Genomic DNA, 13,480 nt, shown 5'->3' on the forward strand with positions numbered 1-13,480 from the left:
ATTTTATACAGTAATCTAGCTTTACCTTGGTAGATTTTTCTGCTTCTGTTAAGGGCCGAATTTTATATGAAGGAGTAATGTCCTTAAATAGCTCCATCAGAGAAACTACCACCAGCTTCCGAACAGTAACAGCCACATCAGGATCCTGTTCCATGAGCATGGAACGTAATTCTTTCAGTTTTTTAATCTGTTAAAGAAATAATTCATGAGGCTAGAGATTTCACAGCAAAACAATTCTGAACAAAAAAGAAAACAGAGTTATGCCTCACGTAATAAATGGAATTCACCTGTTGACTCTCAAGCCAAGCCATATCAAACTTCAGACACTGTTTACCTTACCAAGATGAGATACATCACTAAAGTTACAAGGTAATGACATTTTTGTCATAAAAGCAGTTAGAAAAAGGAAGAGATTACAAAAAATAGCTGCAATTTATTAATTTACCTATTTTAGAAATTCTTTTTGAGTTTTCTAGAAACCTGTATCCTATTTTCCTGAAAACTTTTTGTAGCACTAAAATGTTACATATGCCAATCAAATATATATTAATCACATATAATAATCAAGAATTAAATGTAGGAGGCTGGGGTTGTGGCTCAGTGGTAGAACACTTGCCTGGCATGTGTGAGACTATTTTCAATTCTAAGCATCACATATAAATAAATAAGTAAATAAATAAGGGTCCATGAACAACTGAAAAACTAAATGTATCTAGCTAATCACATAATATCAATAAGATGCATACAAATATAATTTATATGATGTAATAAAGAAACAAAAACTTGGTTTCAAGTAATATGTTTGTTTTAATGAACTACTTTCACTTATAGGAGTGGTATCTTGAAAGTTAACAATGTTTACTACAGTAAGGAGTAGGAAATATAACACTTATTCGCTATCTTTAAATTGTGTAAAATGAGCATACAGTTCCACGGTTAAAGACCTGGATTCTAATCTGGTAGTTGTTAAAACCTAGGAAAAAAAAACAAATCATCTGAGTTTTTTTTTTTTTTTTTTTTTTGAATGCCAAAATATTTCATCTGAGTTTTTTAAGGTTCAACTCTTCAGTTGTAAAATCAGATAAACAAATCTTGGGTTGTGGCTGTGGCTCAGCGGTAGAGCGCTTGCCTGGCACGGGTGAGGCACTGGGTTCAATTCTCAGCACCACATATAAATGAATACAATAAAGGTGCATCAACAACAAAAAATATAAAAAAAGAAAACAAATCTTGTCCTATGGTTTTGTAATGATTAAACCAGGTAATATAGGTGAGAAATATTCTAACTCCCCTTTCCTGATTCTCCTCCAGATGTTCCCCTCTCTTTATTAGAAAAAGATAAGTACTGCTCCAAAGCATACTCAAATTAATTTTTACCCATAAAGGTAAATAATCTATTAGTAAGATGCTGGAAATTCCAATATAATAATAATAATATCATTTTATATGACATTATATATTTTCTTAATACTCAACAAAGTTTTGAAGTAAATACTATCTTATTTTTAGAGATGAAGAAAGTGAGTCATGAATAAAATAACTTACCCCAAATCTCACAAATATTACTTAGCAGGGCCAACACTAAACCTCAGGTTTCTTAGGTTCACATGTTATAACTATCATTATTTTACCACTATCCATAACACCCAGTGAAAACTCATTACAACTGTGACTGTATTTCACTAAAGATTTTCCACTTACAAATATTCATGAGCTAATTTACTGTCTTCTCTGTAGCATGTTCTTATTAAAACCCTATAGGTCAGACAAGCAAATTTCCAAGTAGGTTCCTCCTCCCTAATACAATTAATTGTGTAACTTTCACAGTTACCACAACAAGTCCAATATCTTCATTTGGAGATGAGGAAAATAATAAGAGTTTAAGTGACTTTTCTAAGATTACAAAGGAAATTAAGTTCAGCAGTAGGATCAAGCAAAGATTTTGCCTACTTTCTTTCTAATCCATGTACTATGTTTAGATATTTATTTTCCTTTTTGTACATGTTTGTAGGCAACAAGAGAATCTTAATATATCACATATTTGTGTCATATCTATTATGAAAAGCCTAAAGAAATTAATACTACCTACATTGCTTTCTGGATCTGATAGTATAGCAGACGCCAAAGTCGCAATATGTAATTTCTTCTCCTGTAGTTTCTTCTTTCTCTCAATCAAATGTTCTTCTCTGGTCATCTCTGGAATAGGATCTTCAATGATCTCTGAAACAGATTTGATTTTCCCTCTTAAGTATGCCTTTATTTACTATCCAAGAAACTCAATGAAATAATTTCTTATACTAATAATGATGATAACTAAGGATTTTGTACTTATTATTATATATCATCCTCTCAGTAATTATGTTGACAGGTAGTATTATGAGACCCTGTTTTTAAATAAGAAAATTCAGGGGGCTGGGGATGTGGCTCAAGTGGTAGCGCACCCGTCTGGCATGCGTGCGGCCCGGGTTCGATCCTCAGCACCACATACAAACAAAGATGTTGGGTCTGCCAAAAACTAAGAAATAAAATATTAAAATTCTCTCTCTCTCTCTCTCTCTCTCTCTCTCTCCTCACTCTCTCTTTAAAAAAAAAAAAAGAAAGAAAGAAAGAAAATTCAGGCATAGAGACAAAAAGTAAGTTAGTTAATTCCATAAACCCGATAGAAATGGGATTCAAACCCTGGCAATTTGATTCTACAGCTCATATTCTTATCCACTATGCTAATAACTCCACAATAATTTATATTAACTAAAGAAAGGAGGCAATCTGATTTAGTCTTTTTTAAGTGCAGAATATTATCCTTTGTTTCCAACTCTATGTAGTACTTTGAATTACACAAAACATGTACAATTTAACAAATTCAAAGAACTAGATGTAATAAACTTAAACAAACATAATCTGTGATAAGCTTCAGATTGACAAGTTAACAAGTTAATGTATAATTGCATTTACACTATTAATAAGATATAAGTCAAAGTAAAATTTAACCAACTTGCTGTCACAAATTTTAAATGAGTACAGTTTCTTTTTTTTTTTTATTGGTTATTCAAAACATTACAAAGATTGCAGAATCACATCGGTTACACATCCACATTTTTACATAATGCCATAATAGTAACTGTTGTATTCTGCTACCTTTCCTATCCTCTACTATCTCCACTCCCCTCCCCTCCCATCTTCTCTCTCTACCCCATCTACTGTAATTCATTTCTCTCCTTGTTTTTTTCCCATTCCCCTCACAACCTCTTATATGTAATTTTGTATAACAATGAGGGTCTCCTTCCATTTCCATGCAATTTCCCTTTTCTCTCCCTTTCCCTCCAACCTCATGACTCTGTTTAATGTTAATCTTTTCCTCCTGTTCTTCCTCCCTGCTCTGTTCTTAGTTGCTCTCATTATATCAAAGAAGACATTTGGCATTTGTTTTTTAGGGATTGGCTAGCTTCACTTAGCATAATCTGCTCTAATGCCATCCATTTCCCTGCAAATTCAATGATTTTGTCATTTCTTAGTGCTGCGTAGTACTCCATTGTGTATAAATGCCACATTTTTTTATCCATTCATCTATTGAGGGGCATCAGAGTTGGTTCCACAGTCTAGCTATTGTGAATTGTGCTGCTATGAACATCGATGTGGCAGTATCCCTGTAGTACGCTCTTTTAAGGTCTTCAGGGAATAGTCCGAGAAGGGCAATAGCTGGGTCAAATGGTGGTTCCATTCCCAGCTTTCCCAGGAATCTCCATACTGCTTTCCATATTGGCCGCACCAATTTGCAGTCCCACCAGCAATGTACAAGAGTACCCTTTTCCCCACATCCTCTCCAGCACTTGTTGTTGTTTGACTTCATAATGGCTGCCAATCTTACTGGAGTGAGATGGTATCTTAGGGTGGTTTTGATTTGCATTTCTCTGACTGCTAGAGATGGTGAGCATTTTTTCATGTACTTGTTGATTGATTGTATGTCCTCCTCTGAGAAGTGTCTGTTCAGGTCTTTGGCCCATTTGTTGATTGGATTATTTGTTTTCTTATTGTTTAATTTTTTGAGTTCTTTGTATACTCTGGGTATTAGGGCTCTATCTGAATTGTGAGGAGTAAAAATTTGTTCCCATGATGTAGGCTCCCTGTTTACCTCTCTTATTGTTTCTCTTAGTGAGAAAAAACTTTTTAGTTTAAGTAAGTCCCATTTGTTGATTCTTGTCTTTAACTCTTGTGCTATGGGAATTTGGAGCCCGACCCCACAATATGTAGATCAGAGCCAACTTTTTCTTCTATCAGACACAGAGTCTCTGATTTGATATCAAGCTCCTTGATCCATTTTGAGTTAACTTTTGTGCATGGCGAGAGGAGGGGATTCAGTTTCATTTTCTTGCATATGGATTTCCAGTTTTCCCAGCACCATTTGTTGAAGATGCTATCCTTCCTCCATTGCATGCTTTTAGCCCCTTTATCGAATATAAGATAATTGTAATTTTATGGATCGGTTTCTGTGTCCTCTATTCTATACCATTGGTCCACCTGCCTGTTTTGGTACCAGTACCATGCTGTTTTTGTTACTATTGCTTTGTAGTACAGTTTGAAATGTGGTATCGCTACACCTCCTGATTCACACTTCCTGCTTAGAATTGCTTTTGCTATTCTGGGTCTTTTATTTTTCCATATGAATTTCATGATTGCTTTATCTATTTCCACAAGAAATGCCGTTGGGATTTTGATTGGCATTGCATTGAAACTATAGAGAACTTTTGGTAATATCGCCATTTTGATGATGTTAGTTCTGCCTATCCATGAACAGGATATATTTTTCCATCTTCTAAGATCTTCTTCTATTTCTCTCTTTAGGGTTCTGTAGTTTTCATTGTATAAATCTTTCACCTCTTTTGTTAGGTTGATTCCCAAGTATTTTATTTTTTTTGAGGATATTGTGAATGGAGTGGTTTTCCTCATTTCCAGTTCAGAAGATTTGTTGCTGATATACAGGAATGCCTTTGATTTATGCGTGTTGATTTTATATCCTGCCACTTTGCTGAATTCATTTATTAGCTCTAGTAGTTTCTTTGTAGACCCTTTTGTGTCTTCTAGGTATAGGATCATATCATCCGAAAATAGTGATAATTTAAGTTCTTCTTTTCCTATCTTAATGCCTTTAATTTCTTTTGTCTGTCTAATTGCTCTGGCCAGTATTTCGAGAACTATATTGAATAGAAGTGGTGAGAGGGCATCCCTGTCTTGTTCCAGAATTTAGAGGGAATGCCTTCAGTTTTTTTCCATTTAGAATGATGCTAGCCTGAGGCTTTGCATATATAGCTTTTACAATTTTGAGGTAAGTTCCTGTTATCCCTAGTTTTTCTAAGGTTTTGAACATAAAGGGATGCTGTACTTTGTCGAATGCTTTTTCTGCGTCTATCGAGATGATCATATGGTTCTTATCTTTAAGTCTATCGATGTGGTGAATAATGTTTATTGATTTCCGTATATTGAACCAGCCTTGCATCCCAGGGATGAATCCTACTTGATCGTGGTGCACGAAAATGAGTACAGTTTCTAACAATAAAATCTGTACTTTCAGTTTTTAACCCTGACTTAACGTTAAAACTGTTATAGCTATAGTTCAATAATCTAAAACAGACATATACAAAGTATAATTGTTCTGAGAACCAACAAAAATGACTTCATATCCCAGAATCATTTTTGCAATTTAAAGCTAAAATATATTTTTTTTTTACTTTTTTACCATATGATTTATTTTTATTAGTCATACATGACAGCAGAATGTATTTTGACATATAATACATACATGGAATGTACATACATCAATCATAATGTCTATTCTTTTTTTTTTATTGTTGGTTGTTCAAAACATTACATAGTTCTTGATATATCATATTTCACACTTTGATTCAAGTGGGTTATGAACTCCCATTTTTACCCCGTATACAAATTGCAGAATCACATCAGTTACACTTCCATTGATTTATATATTGCCATACTAGTGTCTGTTGTATTCTGCTGCCTTTCCTATCTTTTACTATCCCCCTCCCCTCCCCTCCCCTCCCCTCTTCTCTCTCTACCCCCTCTACTGCAGTTCATATCTCCCCCTTGTATTATTTTTCCCTTTCCCCTCGATACCTCTTGTATGTAATTTTGTATAACCCTGAGGGTCTCCTTCCATTTCCATGCAATTTCCCTTCTCCCTCCCTTTCCCTCCCACCTCTCATCCCTGTTTAATGTTAATCTTCTTCTCATGCTCTTCATCCCTACTCTGTTCTTAGTTACTCTCCTTATATCAAAGAAGACATTTGGCATTTGTTTTTTAGGGATTGGCTGGCTTCACTTAGCATAATCTGCTCTAATGCCATCCATTTCCCTCCAAATTCTATGATTTTGTCATTTTTTAATGCAGATTAATACTCCATTGTGTATAAATGCCACATTTTTTTTATCCATTCGTCTATTGAAGGGCATCTAGGTTGGTTCCACAGTCTTGCTATTGTGAATTGTGTTAAAGCTAAAATATTAAAAAATATTTATAATTTCTTCTGTTACAATTAAAATAGAAAACAGTAATAATTAACAAAACTCCTTATGTGCACCTTGACTCTATAAATACATAATTGTGTAAATTTTTCTATAATAAAAAAACAACAAAATGACAAATTCTACAAGGTGAGATTATGCAAATGTAGAAAAAAAAGTTCAAAATGATCTTTAAATGAGCAATACTTCAAAATGTATATTCTAGATTTTACTTAAAATTAACCCATATTTTTATTATGTAAAAAAGTAATGACTAATTAATAATTTAGTAATTGTAAAGATGCATTCCATTACCTTCCTCAAGTTCCATCTCTTCTTGATCCTCTTCATCTTTGTTACTATCAGTATCTATGTAGAAAATATACATACTAAAATTGTGATAATATATGTATAGAAAAGCAAGGAAATGATTACCATAAAACTCAGGACAGTAAATACTTTTATAGGGAGGGAGCAATTAGTGATTGAGGGGAGCACAAAAAAAATGTTTCTGGATTCTGGCAGTGTCTATTTCTTTCCTGAAAGGTAGTTTTATGGCTATGTGCTTTGTGATAAATCATGAAATTTCACATCTTTGATTTCTGTCTTTCTCTTATGTTTTATTCCACATACACACAAAAAAGATACATTAAAAAAAGAAAAAGGCTAATCAAAGATAGTTAATATGTTCACATTTTTTAAACAAAATTTGGCAAAACAAACTCTTTGAAAAGAAAATTACCCAAATCTTGTAGCTTCAGGTGTACTCACAATACAAGAGATACCTGAGATAGCCACCTGTATTTCTGGCCAAATCATCAATGTGACTAATAAAAGCTACCCTTATTTTGTAGATGAGTAAAAGCCAAAATAAAATTAAATTGTAAATGAAAAAAATGTCAAGGTATTTGTGAGGAGTTAAAAGTTTAAAACACCACAGGGCTGGGGTTGTGACTCAGCAGTACAGCACTCACCTAGCACATTCGAGGTGCTGGGTTCGATCCTCAGCACCACATAAAAATAAATAAATAAAGGTGTTGTGTCCAACTAAAATACTAAAAAAAAAGAAAAAAAAGTTTAAAACATAAGCTGTTTAGACTCACCTGGCTTCTCCCTTGTCTGTGGGATTATACCACTTTTATCTTTGATAGGAAGCAAGTGAATCAGTTCCTTCTCAGGTGCAGTTTGCAGAGTTCTTGGTATTTTTTCATATTTGTCTATGATATGCTCATGCTTTCGTTTCTTGACGTGAACTGGTTCACTATAGGAAAAAACATTTTGTTTTAATGCATTTTAAAATGTACTTAGATCTATCATTTTCAAAGTACTATGGATTCTTTTATTTTTAATTATAGATGGACACAGTATCTTTTATCTTGTTTATTTGTTTTTTTGTGGTGCTGAGGATCAAACCCAAGAGGTAAGCATTCTACCACAGAGCCCCAGCCCCAGCCCATCAAAGTATTATTGACTCTTGACAATGCAGTGGTTAGGAATACCAGCCTCCCCCCAACTAGTTTTAAAAAAAAAAAAAAAATCCCAATATTTATTTATTTATTTATTTATTTTTAGCGCTAGGAATTGAACCCAGGGTCTCTTGCATGCTAGACAAGCACTCCACCACTGAGCTATATCACCCAATCCCAAACTCCCAGTGTAACTTTTGACTGGCAAAAAAATTAACTACTAATAGCTTGCTGATAAAAGAAAGTTGATAACACACATTAGAATAACAGAAAGTGGCTACAAAATTACCACAGTAATACAGTATGTACTTCAGTTAATTTTATGCATTTATGATTTAATGCTGAGTCAACTAAAAATAATGCCATGAATGGGCTCCAAGTGTTTGTGTAAATTTTGGTAAACTTTTTATAATGTTTGCGTATATTTTACAACGTAAATGATAAAACAGACTATTATCTCAATATTTTATGCATTCATGTCTTTTTAATTTTTTCAATATTTCTAGGCTCATGGTTCCTCTGCGAAACCATCACAAATCTCAAAAAGAAAATACATATGTAAGTGGACCCATGCACTTCACAGCCATGTTGTCCAATGATCAGGTATACAAAAAAATAAGCAAGTCTATTCATATGCAACTATCAATAGAAGTACAGGTGCTGGCACTAAGACCAATGCCTGGCACACAGCAAGCACTCAAACATCAACTGAATAAATAGACTGTATGAAGTGTCTACCACAGAGACTCAAACTACACTAAATTTAGTTTTCCCTTTAGATGCAAAATAAAGGTGGAAGAAGAACATTCCACAGAGCCTAAAATGACATTATGCTCTATTTTTTTTCCCAAAACCTTTCGGAGCATTACACAGACTTTGGAATTGAAAGATCAAGTGTCAATCCAGATCAGCTCTCTGTGATTATGGGGAAGCAGCAGTTTTCCCTCTGGAAATGGGCATAACACCTACCTAACAATATAATAAGGATTAGTGAGATGATGGCCACAAACTCAAGACTATTCTGTCAGTGCCTCAGGGAAAAAATAGCATTCTTCCTCCATTCACTACACTTCACAATTCAGACTTAAAAGAAAGAGATGTACATTAAATAAAATCAGCTTGTAGTTCATATACACTTCTTTATTTAGGAAATAAAACTGAAACCAGAGTTGTCTCTTTGTAAAGATTCAGCTCAGGTGTGAATATCTTTGAAGTAACCACCTATGTAACAGTAAGAACCAAGTTTGTAACATGTGAATGACTATAACCCAAATGAAATACTACCTAGAAGAAAGATCTCTTGTTAGAAAAGATGCTCTTTGTCCTAAATCCTTCATTAACTGTAAGTCATCTTCATCCATCATATCTAAAGGAAGTGCTTCCTCTTCTTCCTCCTCTTCTTTCTCAATCCTTTTAACTATACAAAAAATAAAAAACAATTATTAGAGATGTAAACTCTACACTTTGAGGTTCACAACAAGAAAAGCTTATTTTTTTCTAAACTTTGGCCCAGTGTTTCTAACGGGAGCACTATCGACATCTTGAACATGACAATTCTTTATTGTACTGGGGTGCCCTGAGCTAGGAAAAACGCTAGCATCTCTGACTCCTCAATCTCAATGTCAACAGCATTCCCAGGTCATAGTAACCACCAAAAAATAAATGTCTCTCAGGGCAGTTAAGAACCAATGTCAGGGCTGAGGTCGTGACTCAGAGATAGAGCACTTGCCTAGCATGTGTGAGGCACTGGGTTCAATTTTCAGCACCACATAAAATAAATAAATAAATAAAATAAGGATATGTTCAATTACAACTAAAAATATTAAAAAAAAAAAAAAAAAAAAGAAGAAGAAGAACCAATGTCACTCTCTTAGCTCCTTCTCATCTCCCATGACTTTCACTTCCATTCCACTTCAGCTAATCTCTCCAAGTGCCATGTCCCAAATCCTGGTACTCACCCCACTTTGAACACAAACTTTCAGGGTTCCAGCTCTCAGATACTCCCAATGCACTTCTTCATTAACTAAATGTAGACCTTCAATTCTTGAAATACTCCACTTTCTACCCATGTGTTCTGTCTTCAGTCCCTTACCTAGATTACATGGTATCACTTCAACCACTCTCATGCCAATATTCTCAATCACTAAGATACTCATACCTTACAAAACCCAAACTATGTATCATTCTAACTTCTCTGTCCTTTGCTCTCTTTTTCCATCTTTCTCTTTTTTATGAGAGAGAAAGAAAGAGAGAGGAGGGGGAAGCACACCAACTAAATACCAGAGATCACTGTAAGAGCTAGTGTTTCAAATATAAGCAAGATAATCTTAATGCTTAAGAGAACTTAAAATTCTTCCTGATAGCAATAAGACTGGTAAATATTTTGATATAAATGTAAACCCTGCACAGAGTGGCACTATAATCTACTGTAAATGAAAATTCCATTTCTCAAACATAGCAGCAATGGGTGCATTTTCTTGGTCAGCTTTCTCTCTTCTATAGAGGATTTTTCTATTTACCATCACACTTCTAACCCCATCATCTATCTCACTTTGTAATCATCAGAGGACCCAATTTCCTACTTTAATGAGAAATGAGAAGTCATAAGCTAAAAATTCCTCCAGTTTCCCACAACAGCCTTTGCTTTCATCGTTTCCTTTGCTTAGATGTTGAACTATAATAATGAAGACATTGCTTTTATTTATTAAAACTATTAGGACATTATGCTTTTTAAAGTGTAAAACTTAAGAGGAAATCTTTAAAAGTACCTAAACCTAACTCACCCAATTCATTGTTTACAGATAAAGCATTTGGAGATTAAGTGACCAAGTCCACACAGCTTGTAAGTAACAAAATCAAGATAAAAGCCCAAGTTTCTTGACTTCCAGTCAAATGGCCTTGTACATAACACACTAATGTGTTGCCAAGTGATCAAACTACGTCAGGATTAAGAGAATGAGATGGATGTGGGAAGAATAGTTTAGGATATTTTTTGAATACCCTAAAAGTACCAGTGAAGTTGTAGAAACAGCCTGACTCAAAATTACTGTATTCTTTTCCTGTTTTAAGTAATGAAGTTCTTGAAAATAACCCAGACAATTAGAGCTCAAATTCACTCCAAGTTTACAAGTGAAAAAATGCCAGTTTAGAAAAGGAAATGTATCTTGGCAACACTTTGAAAAATGCAGAGTGAACTGAGGACATAGCTCAGAAATAGAGCACTTGACTAGAATGTACAAGGCTCTGGTTCAAACCCAGCAACACACACACACACACATACACACACACACACACACACACACACAGAATGTGCCAAAGAAAAACAATCTTTTCACCTTAGCCAACTTCAGGGAATGGGAAAGTGGTAGCATTGACACACTGCCCAACATTTATTTATATAGCTACTCTGAACCTGTTTTCCCAAGTACTGTATATTCAGATCTGCTTGTGAGACAAACTGCAAGCAAAGAGTAGCTGTTTCTCCCAATGAAGACTGCATTGAAATGTGACTGTGATCATATATACAAAACTATATTATCCTTACCTACTCTTTGGAAGATCTGAATACAAGAGTAGCTACTAGGGGCTGAGGATGTAGCTCAAGCGGTAGCGCGCTCGCCTGGCATGCGTGCGGCCTGGGTTCAATCCTCAGCACCACATACAAAGATGTTGTATCTGCCGATAACTAAAAAATAAATATTAAAAATTCTCTCTCTCGCTCTCTCTCTCCCCTCTCACTCTCTCTTTAAAAAAAAAAAAAAAAAAAAAGAGTAGCTACTAGAAAGTAAAGTTTGTTCCATGAAGATTATTTCAGAATAATCAATGAAAACTAGGGCTCATAAATGCTTTCACAATTACCTGGCCGTCTTCTCTTTGGGTCCTCCAGTGGAATGGGTTTCTTAGAAACAGCATCTTTTACAGCTTGCCTTAATTTTCTCTGTTCCTTCCTGTACTTCTTGAGAGTGCTTTGTTGCTTATGTTGCTTGTTTTTTAACTTGTTTTCAAGTTTGACTTTACTAGTTTTTAGCAACTTGCGAAAGCTTGGGACCTGTTTTTTATTTCGTCTCTAGAACACAATAATAGAAGGAAGACAATACACTGAGAAATTTAAATTATTTTATTTTTATATCAGGTTAAAGAGAATTGATTCTAAATTTCACCAAATCAATTCCATGATTTTAATGTCACACAGCCATACATCTTGCATATAAAGCCTGATAACAAACTATGCCAGTAATCCTACAGAATGACACTGAAGTATTGGTTATTCCAAGTAGGGTTCTCCAGTAACCAGAACTGTGACTACAGTTACTCCAAGAGTCTAAGATCCAAAAACGATTAAGAATTGTTGATCTCATGGTAGACAGTTATTCAGGACCTTAGATTTAATACCAGTTGTTTAACACAGAGCAATACAATGGCCAGCGTTATTGTTTTAACAATAACAACTGATATTTATATGCTGTTTTAGCGTTTGCAAACTGCTCTAACAAATTACCTACAACAGCTTAAATAGTGATTGCTGTTAGCCTCACATCACCGATGAAATTTACCGAGGCTCAAAGAGGTTATGCAACTTGCAAAAGACCCCCCTAAACTGAGGAGGGCAAAACTGTCTTTGCATTCCATCACTCTTGCAGGTGACCCATCCTTCAGAAATCCAAATCCAAGCGTAATTCAATCTCTGAATTAAGGCAAACCACCTGACTTCCTATTTGTTTACCGTTTAAGGGTGAGACGGACTCGTCTGAGTGTAACTCAGACCATACACTCCCTGAGGTCTGGACCATGCTTCTCACCTTTAGCTAAAGGGTTCGACTAACATGGTTCAGAAGAACACTTCCAAATCTGACACCTTATGGATGCCAGATTCAGCGCTTAACTCGTCGGGGATTCCTGAAGCCCTGCACGCGCACAGCGGGAGACGACGAACCCGGGAAGCTGACAGTGCCTAGACCCCGGAGGCCGATCTAAGCCACCGCCCCCTATTCGGTGGATTTACCCCCACCAAAAAGGTGAACCAGGCACCGACTGTCAGTTACAGTGGCCCTTAAGTCGCGAGAACTCGGCTCTTAGGAACACTTACCGCCTTCATGCTTAGGCCTGAAAGGAGTCCGGAGCCCACAAATTCACCCGAGATAAAGGTAATCCAGCAACACGGAGGAATCACACACGTGCTGGAGCTGAAACGCTCCCTGAGCAGGAAGCGGCCTCCAACTCCGCCCCATGCCTCGCCGCCGGAAATGGGAGGCGGGATTTCCGTAGGCAGGCTCGAGAGTGCGCCGTCTAGTGGTGACTGGTGGCGGCGCCTGGCGTGCGCGCGCACAAGTCCCCGCGAGCCGCGAGCGGCGCCAAGCCATGGTAGGAGTGCGATCTTTGCAAATTTCTTGGATTGATTCTTTGACTCTCGACCAGTTTCTTTAAAAGTCTTGAAGACTTGGCTTTTTCAGTCACTGGTCTGTATTTTGCGCCTCTCTTCGCGTTGTTTTTAATATCCTGTT

The 13,480-nt window shown here is 35.8% G+C and overlaps 1 protein-coding gene across 1 annotated transcript in view; it reads right to left on the reverse strand.

The window, feature by feature from the left end:
• Positions 1-13,206, reverse strand: part of Noc3l (NOC3 like DNA replication regulator) — a 31,689-nt gene extending 18,483 nt beyond the window's left edge. Inside the window, exons 1-7 of the mRNA XM_076834275.1 lie at positions 13,066-13,206; positions 11,838-12,045; positions 9,264-9,396; positions 7,617-7,774; positions 6,829-6,882; positions 2,090-2,220; positions 26-187 (exon numbers count right to left, since the gene is read on the reverse strand). Coding sequence (XP_076690390.1) covers positions 26-187; positions 2,090-2,220; positions 6,829-6,882; positions 7,617-7,774; positions 9,264-9,396; positions 11,838-12,045; positions 13,066-13,074 — 855 coding nt within the window. The 5' untranslated portion in view covers positions 13,075-13,206. The remainder of the gene's footprint in view (positions 1-25; positions 188-2,089; positions 2,221-6,828; positions 6,883-7,616; positions 7,775-9,263; positions 9,397-11,837; positions 12,046-13,065) is intronic.
• Between the last annotated feature and the right edge of the window lie 274 nt (positions 13,207-13,480).

Source organism: Callospermophilus lateralis, chromosome 15 (genome assembly GCF_048772815.1).
Source record: "Callospermophilus lateralis isolate mCalLat2 chromosome 15, mCalLat2.hap1, whole genome shotgun sequence".
NCBI lineage: Eukaryota > Metazoa > Chordata > Mammalia > Rodentia > Sciuridae > Callospermophilus > Callospermophilus lateralis.